We start from the raw sequence: 19,590 nt of genomic DNA, 5'->3' as shown, positions 1-19,590 counted from the left end.
TATTTAGAGCAGTTACAGCCACCCATGTCCGGGGAGAGCTCCCTTGTGATCGCAGAATTGACCCGGGGCCCCCAAACTAGCAGAGACAGTGTGACCCCAGGATGCTTAACTTCCGTATTCATGGGACTAAGACACTTGATAGGTGAGTGGATTGAAAGCTACTGAAACACAGCAGCAGGAGGGAGTGTGGGTTTGTCCCCATTTTCTTGAGAGAGGGAGAAATCACCGTTGAAGCACTGGATCCATTTTCTTCTCTCGTCCCTCTGGCCTCCGACGTCAAACATGCTGGGGGAGAACATGGGTTGGGGGGTGCCGTTAGCCGGGGGCGGGAGGACATCCGCCCTTTGCTGTCTCCCTCCCCCTGGCCTGTGGCTCTGCTCCCCAGGTGACCTTGCAGACGGGCCCAGCGGGGCCTCCCCAGATGGGTGTCCACACCCCAGTGTTTCTCTGATCCCGGCCCTTAGCCCTGTTATCAGTGGCTGCTTGGCTCTCTTTCCCCCTGGGCAGCCCCTTGCCTGCGTCCTCCTCCTCTGCACCTGACTGAGGCCACCGGGCTCGAGTGCCTCCCTTCCCTGCACTGACACCTGGGCTTGCGGGCGCGCACACGGGTTTGCAGCACTGCAGGCCCGGGATCGCCCGGTATCCAGGCCGCTTCCCCGACCCCAGGCCTGGGGGCCCCGCGGGAGGGTCCTGCCCACACGCTTACTGGAAGTTGACCTTGTCCACTTGGAATCGTGTCTCGAAAATCCCTGACGTCAGAACTCTGCACCTGAGGAGGTCCTGGGGGCAGAGAAGAAAGAAGCAAACAAGTGACCCCTGTCCTCAGGAGGACAGCCCGGGGCAGCCACAGGCTGCGAGTGTCCCAAACAGCAATTCTCTCCATCGGAAAAGAAACAGGACTTAAGAGACCAAGAGACAAATGCTCTTGGTCTCGCTCCCCGGAGAAAGTCACAGTTAATGTACTGGTTTGGTCTTGGAGACTTGATGGCTCTGCTTTTATTTCCTTTAGAAGCTTCTTGTAATCACTCCTGAGTGTTCCCGACTGACACCATGTCCCCAACAGCCCGCCAGTGTCTGGGGAGAGGCGCCCGTCCCGCCAGCTGCCGCTCCGGATCAGACTCACTCTCTCTCCTCTCACAGTTCTAGTCTCTAAGGTAAAAGATGATGAGAAAGCCGTACAGTTTCACAAGGCTGACACCTCTGCTGGCCTGTCAGGTGTCAGGGTTTCTTTCCTGGTCACCAGATCTATTAGGATGTAAACTGGCCACCGCAGTGACTCTGGAAGTGGAGGGCGGTGGCCCCTGTGAGCCCGATGAGAAGTGTGAGGACAGACTCGAGGGGCAGGCTCAAGGCCAGGGTAACTGAGCTTCCAGGGTCGGCCTCGTAGAGGGATGGACGCCAGGGGACGACCAGAAGCTCAGACCTCGGGGGGGGGGCGGAGCAGGGAGCCTTCCGGAGGGGCATGGCTGGGCTCCGAGGGTACAGTGTCCCCCGGTTCGGGCGGTGGTCGCGGCCCAACCCCACCTACCTGGTCTGTGGGCGTGTAGTCCACCAGGCTGACGCTGTCAATTCTCTCCAGGAAGCTGAAAAGAAAGCCAGACATGCTTGGGACGGCTCTGGGGATGCCTCTGGGCTGGGGGGCAGGTGTGCAGGGCCTGCACGAGCCCAGGGGGACGGGGCAGCCATGGGCCAGCAGCTTCCCGCGTTCTTCCTGGACACATGTCTCCCCAGCAGGTCAGAGTCCTGAGGGTCCTGATCCGTCACGGTGGGGGAGCGGGGGTCCAGGCCTCTGCCCTCCCTTGACAGGTTTGACATGTATTTGTCTTTCTGTTTATCGTCTGTCTCTCCCTCCAAATGTGGGACCCACAGGGCAGATCTGGCTTGTTGGCCGGGTTTCCCCAGCGCCTGTGGGGCAGCCCAGCCCCTGCATATTTGTGGGATGAAGTGAGCAGAGGGCTGTGAGGCCCAGCCTGCAACCGACACAGGAAGACACAGCGCTGGTTAACCAGTGAGCAAAGGACCACTTCTCGAGGGGTGGGGGCAGCAGAGTGTGTGATGAGCGGGCGGGGCTCTGAGTGCCCCGGTGGGGCTCTCCTGGTGGGGGGTCCCTGTGGCTGAGGTGGGGCTCCGGCCCTGGGGAGAGTGGATGTGACCTGGATCAGGGAGACTCGGCCGGAGTCCCTGCCTGGACAGCTCGGGGTCCACTGTTCCGTATCTGGAGTAAAGTCATGGTGGGCCTTTCTCCCAGCCTGTGTGCCCGTGAGCTTCTGCACAGAGGGGGGAGCACCTCCCCACCTCCACACAGTCCCCCTCCCCAGCCAGCACTGCAGGCCCTTGAGCTGCTCACAGGAGGAGGTGGGAGTGCAGAAGACCCCGGAGGAGCCACAGGAGGGGACCCCTGAGAGCTGAGTCTGGTTTGAAAACCACAGTGCACTCTGGCCCAGTCCTTGCCGGCCTTGCATTTGGTGGAGTGGAGGGCACCTCAAAGTCCACCCCGACCGTCTAGCAGGACAGGAAAGGGGCAAGAAGACTTGAGTCTGTGATGAAGCGGGAGGGGTGTCTGCCGAGGTGGGGAGGGACTCTAGACTATAGCCCAGAAACCTGGGGGCTTCGGTGGGGAGATGAGCCACCCCCCTTCCCTGTGTATGGATGTAATAATTTGAAGCAGAAGTGGTCTGTCCTCTCGGCAGGGACATCTAATATGAGAAGGTGATACAGATACAGATCATCTCCGATCGAAAGGGCTGGAAGGAACTGAAAATCAAACCAAATATGAAGCCTTCAGCCCTGGTTAGAGGGTAGGAGGCGCCCGATTTCAAACACGATGCAGACAGGGTGGAGGGGGTGGGTGAATCTATTCAGATGGTAATAACGGGTTAAGTAGAAACAATGACGTGTGGTTAACAAAAAAGACATCAGAAGTTGTTGAAAGATCAGAGACCGCCTTCCCGAGGACACGTGGGAGTACCTTCCTGACCACTTCCTGACCGCGACTAAGGAAAGATATACCATCTGTCCCCACCCCTGAGCCCAGGGTGAGTGTCCAGGGTTCCTTCCAGCTCTGGTACTTAACCACCTGAGACCTGACCGGCATCAGTGAACATTTCCCAGAGCATCTTCTGAATTGTTACTGATGGTGAATAGTCCTCTGAATTCATGGATTTCAAGTTTGTGCAATGGAAGTAAAATGTGAAAATTCCCCAGATGTGAATGTTTCCCTGGACATTTGAGAGCCTCTCTAAGGAGTAAAGGCTAGCAGTTGATTTCTGCCAGACTTTTGACTTAATCTTTGGTTCAATTGGGGTATTTCCCACACGTTGTAGTAGGACTTCTTCAAACGGGGGCTCTTAAGATAATATATATAGAGAGGAGTTGTAAAAGGATCTTCCAAATCATGCACAGAATTTTGTCTGACTAAAATTTAAAAGGTTTTGTCCCTAAATATACCACTGCCTGTTATGCCATAAAATTAACAAGATCTAAGAATTCCACTTGTAGACCATTCACTCCCACTAGATAAAGAGTCGCAGAACGATAACAAAATACAATTATAGAAAGTCACCCCCCGGACTTCCCCGGTGGTCCAGTGGTTAAGACTCCGTGCTCCCAATGCAGGGGCCGGGGTTCGATCCCTGGTTGGGGAACTAGAGCCCCCATGCCGCAAGTAAGACCCGGTGCAGCCAAATAAGTAAGCAAATAAATAAATATTAAAAAGAAATGTCACCCCACCCCCACCCTTATGGTCACTTTAAGAAAAGCAGTTAAAAGGCAATTTACTTTGATTTCTCTTCACTGTTTCCTGCTACAGCTGAGGATATTTGTGTTTACAGAAGTGTTTTTATTTTGGCCACTGGGATCCCCTTCTGCTCGACATGGGCATGAAACAGCAATTCACTCTTCATTTCTCATCTGTCTGCCACCCCAGTAACTCGGGTTCTTGTGGGCCGGGGGCGGGGGTTGAGGGGGGGGATGGTGAAAAGATGAAGCTATCCTGTTAAATGCCTTTGAACAACTGGATCTCAGGAAAGGCACCAACGATGTTTAATTAAAATGTACTTAAAATGATTTCTTTTATGAAAAATGCAGCAAGTCGGAGCTGTGTCAAGGCAAGTGTCAACTACAAACTGGCATTTTCCATTGGCACTTGCCATCTACCTCTACAAGGATTAACTCTTGTGCTGCTGCAGCTGCTGACTGTCAACACCCCCTGAAAGGACTTCAGGTGGACAGCAAAAGTGAGGCACTCTGTGCTCCAGGAAAAACTGGCAGAACAGGTCTTCAGAGAGTTGGATGTTTTCAGAAGCCGATTTTATGAGCCCAATTCTTGTATCTGTTCATATCTAGAAAAGCACTAAAATCCTTCATGGTGACGACTGCTCCTCGTGACTAGCAGAAACCTTCTGCAAAATAGTATGTGCTCAGTTGCATGTATTCCCCCTTCACCAAAATCACATATATACTGACCTTCCCCCGCTGCCTCTTTGGAGCAGTTTCTCAGAGCTATCTGGGATGCTGTCTCCCGGGCTGTAGTCCTCATTTTGCCCCAAATAAAACAACTCGCAACTCTCACGTTGTGCATTTTTTTAAATCGACACAAGTAAAACCCTTTTCTCAGTGTCTTACTGAAATTCACTTCATGATGATGTAAAAAATTTGATGTAAAAAATACTGGAGGAAAACGTTAGCAGTAGTGACAGAGCATCAGCCTGATCTAATGTGCAGCAGGGCTGAGATCCAGGCCACGTCAGAGGTGGTCCTCGGACCAGAGCCTGGGCATCGGGATTGCGACTGAGCCAGAGCCGGGGTGGATGAGTGACCCACGTGCCCTTGGATGTCTGAGAAGCATCATGCCTTTTCCTCCCCTGCACTGGCCTGTCCTCTCCCGTCACCTGGATGGCACACCTGATGACTCACATCCTGTTCCCGCCCTCAGTGAAGTCAACCCTGAATCTGGCCTCCGAGCCCTTTGCAATGCGTCCCATCTCTTCCTTGTTCTTCTTGAGGTCAAACCGTCCACTCCAGTCAAATCCCCACGTAGTTTTCGCTTTTCAGACCTTTGTGTAATCCCCACTTTTTTTTCTTTGAAGCCTCAGATTGAACCCAACCTCTTCTAAGAAGCCAATTCCATGGAACAGAATTGAGAGCCCAGAAACAAACCCACACACATATGGACAACTGATGTATGACAAAGGAGCAAAGAACATACGGTGGAGAAAGGATGGTTTCTTCCATAACTGGTGTTGGGGAAGCTGGACAGCTACATGGAAAATAATCACACTGGACCATTACCTCACACCCTACGTAAAAATCAAACTCAAAATGGATTAAAGACTTGAACGCAAGACCTGAAACCACAGAATTCCTAGAAGAAAACGTAGGCAGTATGCTCCTTGACATTGGTCCTAGCAGTATCTTTCTAGATATGTCTCCTCGGGCAAGGGAAACAAAAGCAAAAATAAACAAGTGGGACTGCATCAAGCTAAAAAGATTCTGCACAGCAAAGGAAACCAGCAACAAAACAAGAAGACAACCTGCCAAATGGGAGAAGGTAATTGTAAATCATGTATCTGATAAGGGGTTAATATCCACACTATATAAAGAACTCACATGACTCAATAACAAAAAAACAAACAACATGATTTAAAAATGGGCAGAAGTGCCAAAGAGACATTTTTCCAAAGAAGACATACAGGTGGCCAACAGGCACATGAAAAGATGCTCACCACTGCTAACCATCAGAGAAATGCAAACAAAAACCACAATGAGATATCACCTCACACCTGTTAGGATGGCTGTTATCAAAGGCAAGAAATAACAAGTGTTGGTGAGGATGTGGAGAAAAGGGAGCCCTTGTACACTGTTGATGGGAATGTAAATTGGTGCAGCCACTGTGGAAAACAGTATGGATACTCCTCAAAAAATTAAAAACAGAACAACTACTTATGGACCTGCAATTCCACTCCCGGGTATTTATCCAAAGAAAATAAAAACACTAATTCCAGAAAATATCTGCACCCCAATGTTCATAGCAGTATTACTTACAATAGCTGAGATATGGAAACAACCTTAAGTGTCCATCGACAGATGAATGGATAAAGAAGATTTTATATATATATATATATACACACACACACACACACACAAAGGAATATTACTCAACCACACAAAAAAGGAAATCTTGCCATTTGTGACAACACAGATGGACCTTGAGGGTATTATGCTAAGTGAAGTAAGGCAGATGGTGAAAGAAAATACAGTATGATTTCACTCATGCGTGGACTATAAAAAAACAAACAAAACCCCCAAATAAATGAACAAGCCAAACCAAATAAAAACAAACACATAGATACAGAGAACTGAGTAGTGGTTACCAGAGGGGGAGAGGCAGGGGGAGGGGGAAATGGGTGAAGGGGATCGACTGTGAGGTGATGGCTGGAAACGAAATTTTTGGTGGCAAGCTTGCTGTAGTGTGTACAGAAGTAGAATGTTGTAAACATGAAACTTATGTGTCATAAGCCAGTGCTACTTCAAAAAAAAAAAAAAGGAAGAAAAAAGAAACCAGTTTTAGGACACTATAATCCCATCCTCCATGTAGTTTGTTTCATGATTTGATTAGCTCGGAGCACAACTTACATCGTGATTTCCCCCCTTGTATAAGCTGAGGTATAAAACGGTGCGCAAAGAGCACTGACATTACTTATCTTGATGACTCTATCACACCTGTGTACACTTGTGTATTTTCCTCTTTTTGCTTGTGCCTTATCTACCTAACTCCACTGAAGACCGTTTAAGGCAGAAGCATGTCTTTATTTCTAGAAAGAAGCCCCAGACAGCCAGCATCTGACACACCTCAGTCCAAATCTTTTACTGTATTCAGTTCTCAACAAACACTGCTGAATTGTTTGTCCTGACACCGTTCAGGAGGGATGGAGGATGTACAAACCCTAAAGAGCAGGAGCAAATACCTCAATTTGGAGAAACACGATGAAGGAAGAGGACAGGGTGGTCCTGAGGGTACATCTGGGCTCTGCTGAGGGCCCCTGCACCCACTGTGATGCTGTCACCGGGGAGCTCTGGGCGTGGTCACGAGTGACAGCACCCAAGGGAGATCTGCATTCACACCTACTGAGCTGGGTATACCACCTGATGCCCAGGAACCATGACTGAGATGCACTGGTCCTGCCCCACATGGAACCTACTATCTGGTTGTAGGAAAACAAACCCCGGTACACCAGGCAGGCGCTGTCTCATTCCAACCAGTTGATTAAAAGAAAAAAAGAGATGGGGGCCTGCTCATCAGTTTGTTCAACGACCACAGGCTCACAGCTTTTTGCCAACAGCACCCGAGGTCCTGAGCTTTGGATTTTGGCTATGGAAACGCTTCCAAGAGGGTGTCATGCCTGTTGCAGAGGAGGAATCTAGAACATGAGGTGCCTCACTTCTGCTCAATGAGGTGAGGTTGTCCGGCTGACCCTGAGATCACGTTCAGTGAATAAGGTTGTCAGATGGGTGCTTACTTTAGGCGGCACCTTTCCAAATCGAAGACAGCAGGGTGGGCACACGGCACCCTCATCTGAAAGGCACAGACACATTAAGTGTCCTTCAGGAAGAAGCATCTGTAGTTAAGAAAGGTCTCCAATAGTGCAGTTATCATCTGAACTGAAATAAACTAAATAGTTCCTAAAGTAAACTTAAAAGTTTATTCTAAATCCATTTGGAAACTGTGAATTTGAAGGCAGAAAAATACAAAGGAGAAATAAGAGCAAAAATTATACTAGTAGTTGCATGGAAGATGAACCATTTCCTTGGTATGTTTGAGCTGGATCCTTTTGGAAATTCTCTTGAGCCTAGGCAAGTTTCAGTATGAGGAAGAACCTTGTTGCCACGAAGAAACTATTACAGTAAAGAAATAACAACTTGGGCTTCAAGAAATATGCATGCAAACAGAAATTCAGGTGCTAAAGGTGAGTCTGGAAAAATACTATGCTTTCTGAACCAAATCAACCTCTGAATTCTTTTTCCTTAAATAGCTTTGTAAACAGGATGTACAGTAAGTATGCAATAACATGCAGTTTAAAATGATTTATTTGACAAACTTCTGTGGTTCATATTCCAGCATTTCATCAACTGCAAAACTGAGGAAATAATTCATGGGCCTGGTATGCTTTTGAAAATATTTATGTTTCATAAAAATGTACATTCATATAGTTTGAAATGAACATATTTTAAGAAAGTTCAAGCATATATAAGCATTGTTTAATCTCACAAAATATATTAGTTTTGTTGGGAATTATCTGCACTATAAAAGGGTCCTCAATTTACCAAAGGATCAACACCAAGCTATTATTTAAGTTGTAATGATGTTTTCAGTCTGAAGAGGGGTTAGGACTCATGCTGTGCTCACCAACAGCTGCCTCTGGGCAACCTTGTGGATGAGAGGTGACACCAAAAGGGACAAGTTCTAGAAAAAGGATTTGGGGCAGACGACTGACAGATGTCCCTTACAGAAGACTTTGGAACAACATCCCGTCAGACATAATGACACTTATATACGAGGGCCAGTCCTCATCTGCACACAACTCTTCATTTTTTTTTCCCCCTTAATACACACACATTCATACAGTAGGACATGTTGTAACAGTGAATACTTGGTTCTCAATCTTTCAAAGGGCTTGGAAGAGTCCGTTTAATTATTTTCTGAAATACTAGAATTCTCTCCAGTGAAGGGAAGAGGGAATTTAAAATATCCTTAAGTGTTTAACTTAGATTAATATGCTCGCCAAGGCAAAAGCAAGTTGCTGTTCTCCATGTTTTGCGGCTCTGAGAAAGTGGTAGCTACAGGCTCTGCTTTTTCACTTTTACTTTACACACCACCATTCCAGAAAGATGGAAGGCAGCACATCTGGGCTCTGGCCTGAGAGGGTCGAGCCTACTGTCTGACCCTGCATCTGTTCTTCCCAGACTTCCACGTGGCTGCATGTATGTGTAAGGAATTTGCATGGCTAAGCCAAACACTCCAACTTGTATTTTCGAGGTTTTAAAAGAGCTGTTGCTTTTAAGACAAGATAATAAATGCAAATAATTAGAACCTAAAATGCAGTTCTAATTTTATTTCTATTTTTGATTAAAATCAAAACAAAACCTACACACACACAGTCCCAGGGCTTTCTCAAACTGATCAACGGTTCTTTGGCAACGTCAGAGTAATGTGACTGTCATGCTAATTGCCATACTTTAAAAGAAGTCTAATTAAATAGGAAAATAACTAGAAACATGAGAGAGAAGTTCACTTGGAAAAAACTGTCATACTAACGTTAAACCTTGTAAATCTTAAAACCATAAATGAACACTTTTCTCTTATGATAAATGGAAGTTATGTGGCATTTCCAGTTATAAAAAGACAACTACCATAAGAAAAATTTATAGGACGTAAACAGTAACTGAACATTATGCAGGAAAATCGTAAAGTAATTTTAGTGTAAGTTATGAGAACAGATGAATAGTCACCTTTAGTCTGGATCTGATTACAATAAACAAAGGATACACAGAATAGCACTGCCCATGAAATAAATCTCTTAATGAGGTACTGATAGCGCTGTAATCAACCTACGTAATCACCTCCCGTCAACTCTAGATATTATCGATTACACAAAATTAAAAAGAAAACCTTCAATTCTGGTAATTCGGGCAGAATACTGAATACATGGGAACTAGAGTTTTGACCAAATTTTTAAGGAAGATTCATATACGCCAAATTAACCAGATCTGTTAAAAGGCAGCTATAAAAATACACATGATAACAAGCTATACAGAACTTTCAAATCCATTTAAGAGTGGAGAAGGCCTGGGACGTCTTCGTGTATCTGGAGAGCACTGTAAAACCCAAAGGTAGAAGCATCTTGAGTAAGAGCAGTTCAGCATTCCGGCCGGTTCCGAGTTTCTGGCGTAGAGTATCCGTCTTCGAAGGTGGCTGCGGCCGGGACGCCTGAGAGCGGGTTCCGCGGTCACACTTGGTCCCGCAGGCGGGCCAGCCTCTGGGACAGTTCGTCCTGCTCGGCCGAGGCCACGCTCGTGCCCACGGAGCCGGTCTGGCCCTGCGGCAGCTCCATGTTGAGGTCGAGGCCGGCCTCGTCTGCCATTTCCTGCAGCAGCATATCCACCTGGCCCTGGGGAGTGGTCAGCGTCGTCGTGCTGCTCATCGTGTCCTCCATCTGCTGCGTCTGCACGTCCAGCGTCTCGAACTGGTGCTCGAACTTGTCCATCAGGGCGGAGATCTTCTCGAGATTCATGGTCTTCAACGTCGCGTCCATCGACTTAACCACACCGGCCATCGACTTGGTCACCTTGCCCATCGTCACGGCCGTCTGGACCCTGGCGGCCACCGCGTCCACCCGCGCGCTCATCCTCAGGAAATTCACCGCCTGGTTCTTCTGGCGAATCGCGTTCTCGGCGTGAATCCTCGCAACTTCCATGTTGCCCTTCTGAATGGCCTTTTTAATCTTGGCCTTTTCGGCCTTTTCCTCCTTGTCGCATTTTTTGGCACTCCTGCCCAGTTCTTTGGCCGCAAACTTTAGGTTGAACAGGTGTTTCTCCATGTTGGACATGATCGGACGGCTCCCGGGGGTCGGCGGCCGGGGCCGAGGTGGAAGCCGGAGGAGGTAGGAAAAGAAAGACCGCTCCCGGCCGCCGCTCCTTTGTTTTGGTCCCACTTCCCGTTTCTGCAGCACGCGGCGCAGACCGTGACGTCATCGCTCGGCGCCGGGAGCGGGGCAGGCGGGGCGCACGGCGTAGGGGGCGGGGCTCCCGGACCTGGACGAGGCGCATCTGGGCCCAGACGGCCAGATGTTGCAGCGCTTACCGCGGCGCCCCTGACCCCCGCGCTCGCCCTCTGCACCGAGTCCCCCCCGCCCCCCGCACCAGTTGTTAAAGAACTGAAGCATTAGTAAATTAACGGAAATGCGTGTCCACACACTTTCGTAGGCACGGACAGGATTGTCTGGAGCTGCACGTAAAAACTGTCCAAACTTGGTGGCCTGAGGTGTCCAGCCAGAGGCTGGAAACCAGGAAGCTGTCCTGAGGTTAGCAGACCACAGCCTTCTCCATCTGCTCTGGCAAATTCCACTTTCTCAGGGGAACGTGGACCGTTAATAATTAAAAGTACGAAACAGAAAAAGTTGTATCACTGACCTGCGCCTCGGTCTTTGAGGACAATCTGGTTGCAGCCTGTGACATCCTTTTGCTGCAGCGCGTGAAAATACCTTCTGGTCCGCGGACCACCTCGTCTATGCTGTGGCTGAAGGTCAGCTTGTAGATGAGTTGCCAGCAACTCCAAACATAAAAAAATCCTTGTGTGGTTTAGTAATAAAAGACCCATCTTTTGCTGACATGATTCTGTTTGATATTTTATAAATATCCAAGGAACTTCACTCACATTTCATTTTGACACGAAACTGTCATTTTAAATTATGCAGGCAGAGGATGGTGAAGTACTGGGACCCACACCCACTGGCGTAGATCAAAACTGTCACTATGTATTATACCCTTTAGAAGTGCAGGCTTTCAGATGGCAGCACACTGTGCTGTGGCTTTTTTCTTTTAGGAAGATTCCTCCCGTACAGCAATAACAACATAGCAGGGCCCAACCTGCCCTAAGGAGCTAGGCTGAAAATGAACTCTGAGTGTAATTCTGTTTGAGAAAGTTTTAATCCGAAGTCTCACCATCCCTTTGGGCCTCGTGTGATAGTTTGCCAGTGGTGCTGTTGCACATGCATTTTCCTAAAACGCAGCTCTGGTTATATCACTCTCTTGCTCCAAAACCTGAGCAGAAAGGCACGCGGCGAACACGGTCCCCACCCTCCCTTTTCTTTCCCTCCTCACCCAGTCAAGCCAGACTGAGCTTGGAGGCTGAACACCATTTGTGTCACTTGGTCAGTGTGGATGAGGAGGGATGGTCCTCCGGACACTGTCCCCACTGCCTGGGCTTCTAGCCGTCGCATCTCTGCCTGTTGTGATCCTGCCCCTGCTCAAAGCTGCTTCTCCAGGACCCCCGCTCTGTGCTGTCCCCTTACCCCGCACAGCACACATGTCAGACTGCCTGGCATGGGGTCCGGGTACCTATTATATTACGAACTGCGTGGAGGCAGAGAACAGTCTTATTCCTTTTTCCCCCGTGGAACCCAGCACACGCTCTGCAAACAGCAGGCACTGAACCCAGTAAGGTTTTGCTGAGTTGAACTGTGGCCGAGAGGGTCTAGGACGTTACCCTCGTCAGCAGCTTAGCCAAGATTACTTTTTTTCCCTAAAGCAGAACTCTTTCTTCACATGAGACATTCCTAGAAACAGAATATAAAAGACCAATAAAGGGAAGAAATCTGTTTAAAGTGGGGCTTAGAGGGCCCCACCCCCTTCACTGCTCACCCACTGTCCCCCCGCCCCCCGCCCTTTCTTTTGGGTCCCTTGCAGTCAGCAAGCCAGTTCCTTGACCATTACCCATGGCCTGTTCCATTACATGACAGGGTTTGGAATATAAGCATGAGAAACCTTGACAGATTATGAGGATAATGACAACTAACATATTAAGTCCTGATGTGCTGGGTTGTTCTGGCCACTTTGCATGAATTGACCCATGTCATCCTCACAAACCCTAGGAGGTAGACGCTGTTAACACCTCCATCCTACGGGCCAGGGAACTGGAGCACAGCACGCTAAGCCACTGGCTGGGTCCACAGCTGCTAAGCGTGAGGAATGGGATTCCAGGGCTGCGGTGGGACAAGTAAGAAACAATGGGGGATGCAGTAAGTTAACATGGGATCCAGTGGAGTTATCATTTCTACTTAAAGGAAGAGGTTGATGCAGCAGGAGTTGTTTTGAGACAGCTGAGGACTGGATTGACTGCGAGGTTAACAGGAGCTAAGGAAGGCTGCTCAGAGAAGTTGACAGCCCCTGAGGCTACGCTTGCTGACCGAGGCGGGTCTCCTCTGGCTGCTGGACAGCCTGGACTCCAGACTCCAGCTGAGGACTCCAGAGGCCCGGGCAGACTGGACGCCGAGGGGAGGCTGACCTTGCTGTGGGCCCTGCTTCCCAGGCCTGGCCCTCTGCTTTCTTCTCTGACACCTCAGCCACCCCACCGTGCTCAGTATGACCCAGGCTGAAGCTCTCATGGTCACTTTCCGAGAGCCAGCTTCCTTCTGAGCCCAATGTCCCAACGACCTGCTGACCCTGGAGAGCTGGGGGTGCAAGGCCGTTGGCAAGTCCTCCCACTGACTGCTCGGTCCTTCCCCCCAAACCTGCTCCTTCTGCTAAAGGGCATTCCATGCACCCAGCTGTTCAGGTCAGATTCTTAGGAATCATCTGGAACCACCCACTTTTGAAAGTTCACTGCTTGGCACCAGGTACCAGTCACCCTCGGGGACACATGGAAGCTCAGTGTGTTTCTGCTGAACATATGACTGCAGGCGAAGGACCCGGCACTGGGCACATACCCCCTTGGTGACCATTTCCAGGAGTGCATGACATACACCACTGCACCTATTATATATATAATTTTCCTCTCTATTCATTTAGGAACACAGCCATAATGTGAGACTCCGAGACTCCTCAAACCTTGGGAAATCGCAAAGCCATTGTCCTTCAAATTATATTAACATGATGTCCAGGTTGAAAAATGAAAACAAGAAAGCATTAGAAGGAAACAGAAAAGTCGCCCCTGAGTGGACTGCCACGATGCTCCGCACAGGTGCAGCTGGGAAATGCCCGGTCAGCGGTCCTCACGGTGGCAGCACAGCCCGAGTCCCCCTGTCCTGATGGTCTAATCACACGGACATAGGGATTCTCCTGCTCTATGCTGAACACCTTACTGATCTGACGACAGGCTGAAAATGAAACCTCAACACTCTAGGCTCTAAAGACTTCCGGGATTTCCCTTGGTGCAGAGGAAAGCAATCCCTACTGCACCCAGCCGTTCACAGAAGGAGCCTCCCCACCCCTTCCCGATCCTCTTTGCAATAAAGAACAATTTGATTCAGAAAACAGCAATAGCAGTAATTCCTTTTTTTTAAGACTCTAAATATTAATTTCCCCCCTTGAGTTTTGTTAAAACATAACTCCAGATTCTCTTCAGTTTGGTCTTATTTTAGGACGATTTTGGACTTTCCCAACAAAAGAAGCAATGTGAAAGCAAGAGGGGGAGGCCTGGGTGTGACCTTGACTGGGAGTCAGGGCACCGGGCGCTGGTCCCTTCTGGTAAAGCTGGGTGATTCCTCGTGTGATCGGGCGTAGACCAGCTCACTTCTACGGGCCTCAGTTTCCTCAATTGTAAAACTGGAAAAGGAGGACCTAGGATCTAACAGTCATGTCTTCATCAGGTCCTGGAACCGGGGGAGGCTGCTCAAAACTATTAAATTAAAAAAAAAAATCCCTGAATTCAAATAATTCAGGCAAAGTCTCAAAATAGTGTGCTTTGGCCAAAATGTGAAACAGTGAAGACTCTCATACACTACTGGTGGGAGTGTCAGTAGACAAAACCTCTCTTTTTTTTATCTAATAAAGTTAAAAAGTGCACCCCCATGAGCACCAGTTCTGCTTGCAATGACCCACCCCAGAGAAACACTTGCATGTGTGCCCCGGGTACAAAACAAGACGTCATGACCTAAACCTGGAAACAACGTAACTGTGAACAGAACAGAGATATGAATTGTGGCAGATTTTTACAATCGAATACTGCATAGCGATGAAAATAAATAGCTATACCCGTACTCAAAGCATGAATACATCCTAAAAACTTAACTGGAGCAAAAGGAACAGACCAAAATGGTATACATGGCATAATTCCATTAAAAAAATCCCTAAAACAGTCTGTAGAGATTCGTTTTAAGATTTACTTAGAGAAAAAAATGTGCTGTTTAAATTGCTTTTCTCCCGGCAGTTGTGATGGATGTTGCCAGATCTCGTGTGGAACGCACAGAGAAGATTCAGCAAAAGGGAGAAGGCGGACTGTGTCTATCTTTATGTTACTCCTCCACATACAAAAGTTTGTAGGAAGAAAATCTCCTCCTTTGGTGAGAAAATCTCCTCCTCCTTCCTCAAAGGGACAGATGAACATAAGCAGAGAGTAAGGAACTGTGGTCGGAAAACAAAGACCTGAAATATTTCACTGCCTGCGACATGTGCCTGCACGCCTCTTCCCATCACTCTTTCCATTCGTCACTGGGAATCTTTATTCTGCTACTTTTTCTTTATTTTTAAGAAAAGCTTATTCCCTGCATAGAAACATGTTGCAGTACCTAACAGCTGCCTGGCTGCCTGATGGGAAGTAGGTCATCTTGCGGCCACTGCTCTGGGTCAGAAGGGATTTCAGGACCACAGGTCCGGGGCAGGTGGACAGGACTGCTCGCCGGTCCAGCGGGCTGCAGAGGGGACCGCTCTCCAGGAACCTGGAGGCTGACGGTTCTCACACAAGTTTTTTTTCCCTTAAACTTGAACATTCAGCGTACAAGCCGTACATTAAAAACAGCTACTGTGCACCCTGGGCAGTAAATCTGCTACACATCACAGCCCTGTCTAGGCCTGCTCCGGCAGCTCCTTCTGGGAATAATGGAAACATTAGAAGCAGAGCGTCCTCAGGGTTTGGTGGGGTTGAGTGTCAGGACCCAACCCTGGGCCCCTCATTGCCGCTCCCGGTACCGGTGTGTGCAGCTGATACACCCACATCCTTAATCGGTGCTGTATCTGACCCACCCCGAGACACAGCTTTTAAGTAGCATCCTGTCACAGTTAAATTAAGCTTAAGTGGGTCATGTGATTTAAAATACCCATGGCCACAGAACAGAGGACAGTGCTGACAGCCATGTACTCTGAGAACCACTTAAAGTCCCTTCAGGTCTAGTTTAACCCACACTGTCCACATAAAAGAAGGAGTCCCAGGCCATTAGTGCCCAAGCTCGCAATTTCTTTTGTTCAAGGAGGAGCTGCAATCAAGCTTTTGAGTCAAAATATAAAGCTTTTGTTAGTTTAAGCTGATATCTTTAGTTAGGAAGCAAAACAGGATGAGAACTCCACTATAACGTAACTCAAAGAATCCTACTAGAGATAACTTAAACCTTCTATTTAAAACGTGAAAAATCCTGTTAAAAAAGCCAGATACTTGTTAACACTTCTACATTGCTATAATGACTATGATAGCCTTCAGTTTCTCTGAGGCAGTGAACACCTGTGGTCTGAAGGAGGCCAAAGGTAGGTATTTTTAAAAGCAGTGTCAGCTTTAAAATGGTTTTGAACTGAGTCATCAGATACAAGGTATCTGAACTCAAATATACTGGCTATGCTTTCTTATTCTACTATTTGGTGGACTTGGGCCAGACTCTTCCAGCTCACACCTGTTTCCACAAGTACTGCCTGGCTCGAGGCTCGGGATGTACGGCGGGGGTGGGAGGTGGGGACAGGTAAGTAATCCACACACGTGATGCATTTATACTGTTCCACAAAGCAGAGGGGTGCATTTCCCCCGCATTTCTTTTTTTGGAACGGTCGCCACAATTGGGGCACAGAGGTGCTGGCGGAGCTTCCCTGATAAATCTGCCCAGTGAGGCTAGGTTCTAGCAGATATTTCTATTCCAGGAACCACTAGGCTGCCTTGAGGCATGTTTAACTGTGTCCTAAATATAATAAATCCCAGCCAGGGTTAACATCTGGAAAACAATACTTAACAGTAAACTCTAGCATACTGCGGGAGAGAGAAAATGTATTTTCAGAGCAGTTTAGGGGTTAAAAGAGAGTTCAGAGCTCCCTGAATTTCAGCTTACACAAATGGGGGAAATGCTGCAAATTCTTCAATGTCTTTCACATGAAATAAAGCAAGGAAATAGCACAGGTGGTGTCCTCCGTGTCGTGTGTCTGTCACAGCCCCGGGACCCAGGTCCCACCACCTTCCAGGTCCTGGAGAGGCAGCTGACCGAAGGCAGGCCAGCCTGAGAAGCAGGGGGTTAACTGAGGGCTTCCCGATGCAGACAGCCTTCTGGAGGCCCAGGGCCACCCTGTCGTCAGAGACCAGATACACCCCTGGGTCACACCAGCACACCATGTATTAGAGGAAGAACCACAGTGAGAAACGGGCGCTCCAATCTGTGCTCACTTCACGCCAAATTTCTTATTTTAGAAGGGATCTGAGATGTCGTTAAACATGGTCAATTGAGGATAATAAAATGTATCCTTTCTTGGAAAAATGATGTAAGTCTTGTCAGTTTTAGAAGAGCATATATTGGGACTTCCCTGGTGGTGCAGTGGTTAAGAATCAGCCTGCCAATGCAGGGGCATGGGTTCGATCCCTGGTCCGGGAAGATCCCACATGCCGTGGAGCAACTAAGCCCATGCACGAGCTACAACTACTGAGCCTGTGTGCCACAGCTACTGAAGCCCACATGCCTAGAGCCCGTGCTCCGCAGTAAGGAAAAGCCACCGCAATGAGAAGCCCGCACACCACAACGAAGAGTAGCCCCTGCTCGCTGCAACTAGAGAAAGCCTGCGCGCAACAACGATGACCCAACGCAGACAAAAATAAAATAAATAAATAAATTTATATATAAAAAAGAAGAGGATATATTTAGTTACTGCATACATCTTAGCAGAGAGTCACGGCAAAGTGACTTCCTTCTGAGCCCCCGTAGCTGGTATGAGGAATCCTTCATTCCTTCTCCTCAGAAACAATGCCCGGCCCTCGAGGTTCACATCGATGGAGAACAGGATGGGAAACACTGAGTACCAAGCACTTAACTGTGATCACGTGGATAAAACGGTTAGCGAGCACATGGGAATTCCATCTGTGCTTAGTAAGTTAATATAAGAACAGAATGAAGCTTGTATTTGAAAGGTAGCTTTCTGTTGGTATCATGGAGTCTAATTATTATGTGATCAATGGAATTTGGTGTAAGGAAGAAGGACGGTTTTACTTTCTTCCTTTTTTGAAAGCTTTCTTTGACGTGAAATTACCAAAGGGCAGCTTCTCCACTCCCTGAATCATACTTGAAAGGCTGTAATTACATTTCTTGACAGTGTGAACACATGCTCACTGTTTACTGGAAGGAGGGAAGTCCTTATGTAATGTACTATTTACTAGAGCAGCCCATTTTCTCTGAGCAGAAGTGAATGCTTCTGCTCGAAAGGAGGCCATGTGAAAACAGGAACCAGCCTTTCGTCCTGTCAAGGCTGAACAACAGTCATTGTCTGATTAGACCACATTTGTTTCTCCTTTCATCGTACGATGGACATTTGCGTTATTTCCACTTTCTGGCTACTCTGAATAACGCTATGAACAGATATTGTGCCTTTATCTGAGTTTTAGAGAAAGATGAATTCTGTACAAACGAGAATGAACAGTTAAAATGTAAAAGTCCATTCATGTAACAGTTGCTTTCTGAACACCTACTATGTGCTGGGCTTTGTTCCAGGCATGGTGGGGAACAGCCAGCAGTGGCCCACTGACCCATTCATAACGGAGAGTTTAAAATACCTGATTAGATTTACTTATTCATTCAACAAATATTTAATGAGATGTTACTGTGTTGGGCACTGTGTGGAGGAGAACAGCTCAAAATCCTATGGAAATAACTTCTTATAAAATTACCTGCCAGTTTCCATAAAGATATTTTTTAGAGATATCAAGACATCTTTTCAGTATGGGAATCATATTTTGAATCAGTAGTTTTGTTTTTCCATTTCTCCTCTTCCCTTTTCTTTCAGCAGCATACCTGTACTGCCAGTTCAAGCACACAGGTGAGACAGAGATCCTTTTATAGGGTCAGGAGCATTCACTTCTGTGGAGCAATCGTTCACCGCTTTTGAACGGAGTCTCTCTTTTTGCTTTTTCCTTGGTATTAAACAGAATCGCCCTGAAATTAGGCAGATTCAAATGATCAGCAGTCTCCATATTAATTTTACTGTGGTGTCCAAATTAATCTAACAAGCCAGTTGCAACAGGGGGTCTCAAAGTGCATTTAAAGCACACAATTCAGTGGTTTTCTTCGTACTTCTAGACTTGTGCAACCAGCTCCACGATCACTTTTAGAATTTGCATTGCTCCAAAAGGGCACCCGGTACCCATCAAGCAGGTCCTCTCCTCATCCGCCCCCTCAACTCCCCTCAGCCCTATGCAGCCCTAACCTACTTCCTGTCTCTACAGAAATACTTATTCTAGGTATTTCATACAAATGGAATCACACAGTATGTGGCCTTTGTGTTTGACTTATCACATCTTCAGGGCTCATCCATGTTGTTCTGTGTGTGTCAGTGCTTCATTCCTTTTTGCAGCTAAATAATATTCCATTGCATAGACAGACCACAATTTCTTTATCCATTCATCAATTGATTAGGATTGTTTCTTTTTTTTGGCTGTGCTGCGTGACATGCGGGATCTTAGTTCCTCCAACAGGGATCAAACCCGTGGCCCCTGCATTGGGAGCACAGAGTCTTAACCACTGGACCACCAGGGAAGTCCCTGTCTTAAAGTTTTGGTATAGATGTATGTTTTCAATTCTCTTGGATGTATACCTAGGAATTGCTGGGTCATACGGTAACTCTGTGTTTAACTTTTTGTGGAAC

General features: G+C 47.6%; 2 protein-coding genes across 2 annotated transcripts in view; both read right to left on the bottom strand.

Annotated features, from left to right (window-relative positions):
- GNAL (G protein subunit alpha L) overlaps positions 1-19,590 on the bottom strand; it is a 90,208-nt gene that overhangs the window by 2,979 nt on the left and 67,639 nt on the right. The window contains exons 6-8 of the mRNA XM_082853006.1: positions 1,529-1,583; positions 707-780; positions 227-285 (exon numbers count right to left, since the gene is read on the bottom strand). Of these exons, the coding sequence (XP_082709132.1) occupies positions 227-285; positions 707-780; positions 1,529-1,583 (188 nt within the window). The remainder of the gene's footprint in view (positions 1-226; positions 286-706; positions 781-1,528; positions 1,584-19,590) is intronic.
- CHMP1B (charged multivesicular body protein 1B) lies at positions 7,927-10,706 on the bottom strand. Its single transcript, XM_082853453.1, has one exon. The coding sequence runs from the start codon at positions 10,602-10,604 to the stop codon at positions 10,005-10,007; it is 600 nt and encodes a 199-aa protein (XP_082709579.1). The 5' UTR covers positions 10,605-10,706; the 3' UTR covers positions 7,927-10,004.

Source organism: Leucopleurus acutus (genome assembly GCF_964270905.1).
Source record: "Leucopleurus acutus genome assembly, chromosome: 13".
In the NCBI taxonomy this organism is placed as follows: Eukaryota; Metazoa; Chordata; class Mammalia; order Artiodactyla; family Delphinidae; genus Leucopleurus; species Leucopleurus acutus.
Note: the sequence above shows the minus strand (reverse complement) of the source record. Positions and strands in the feature narration are given on the sequence as shown.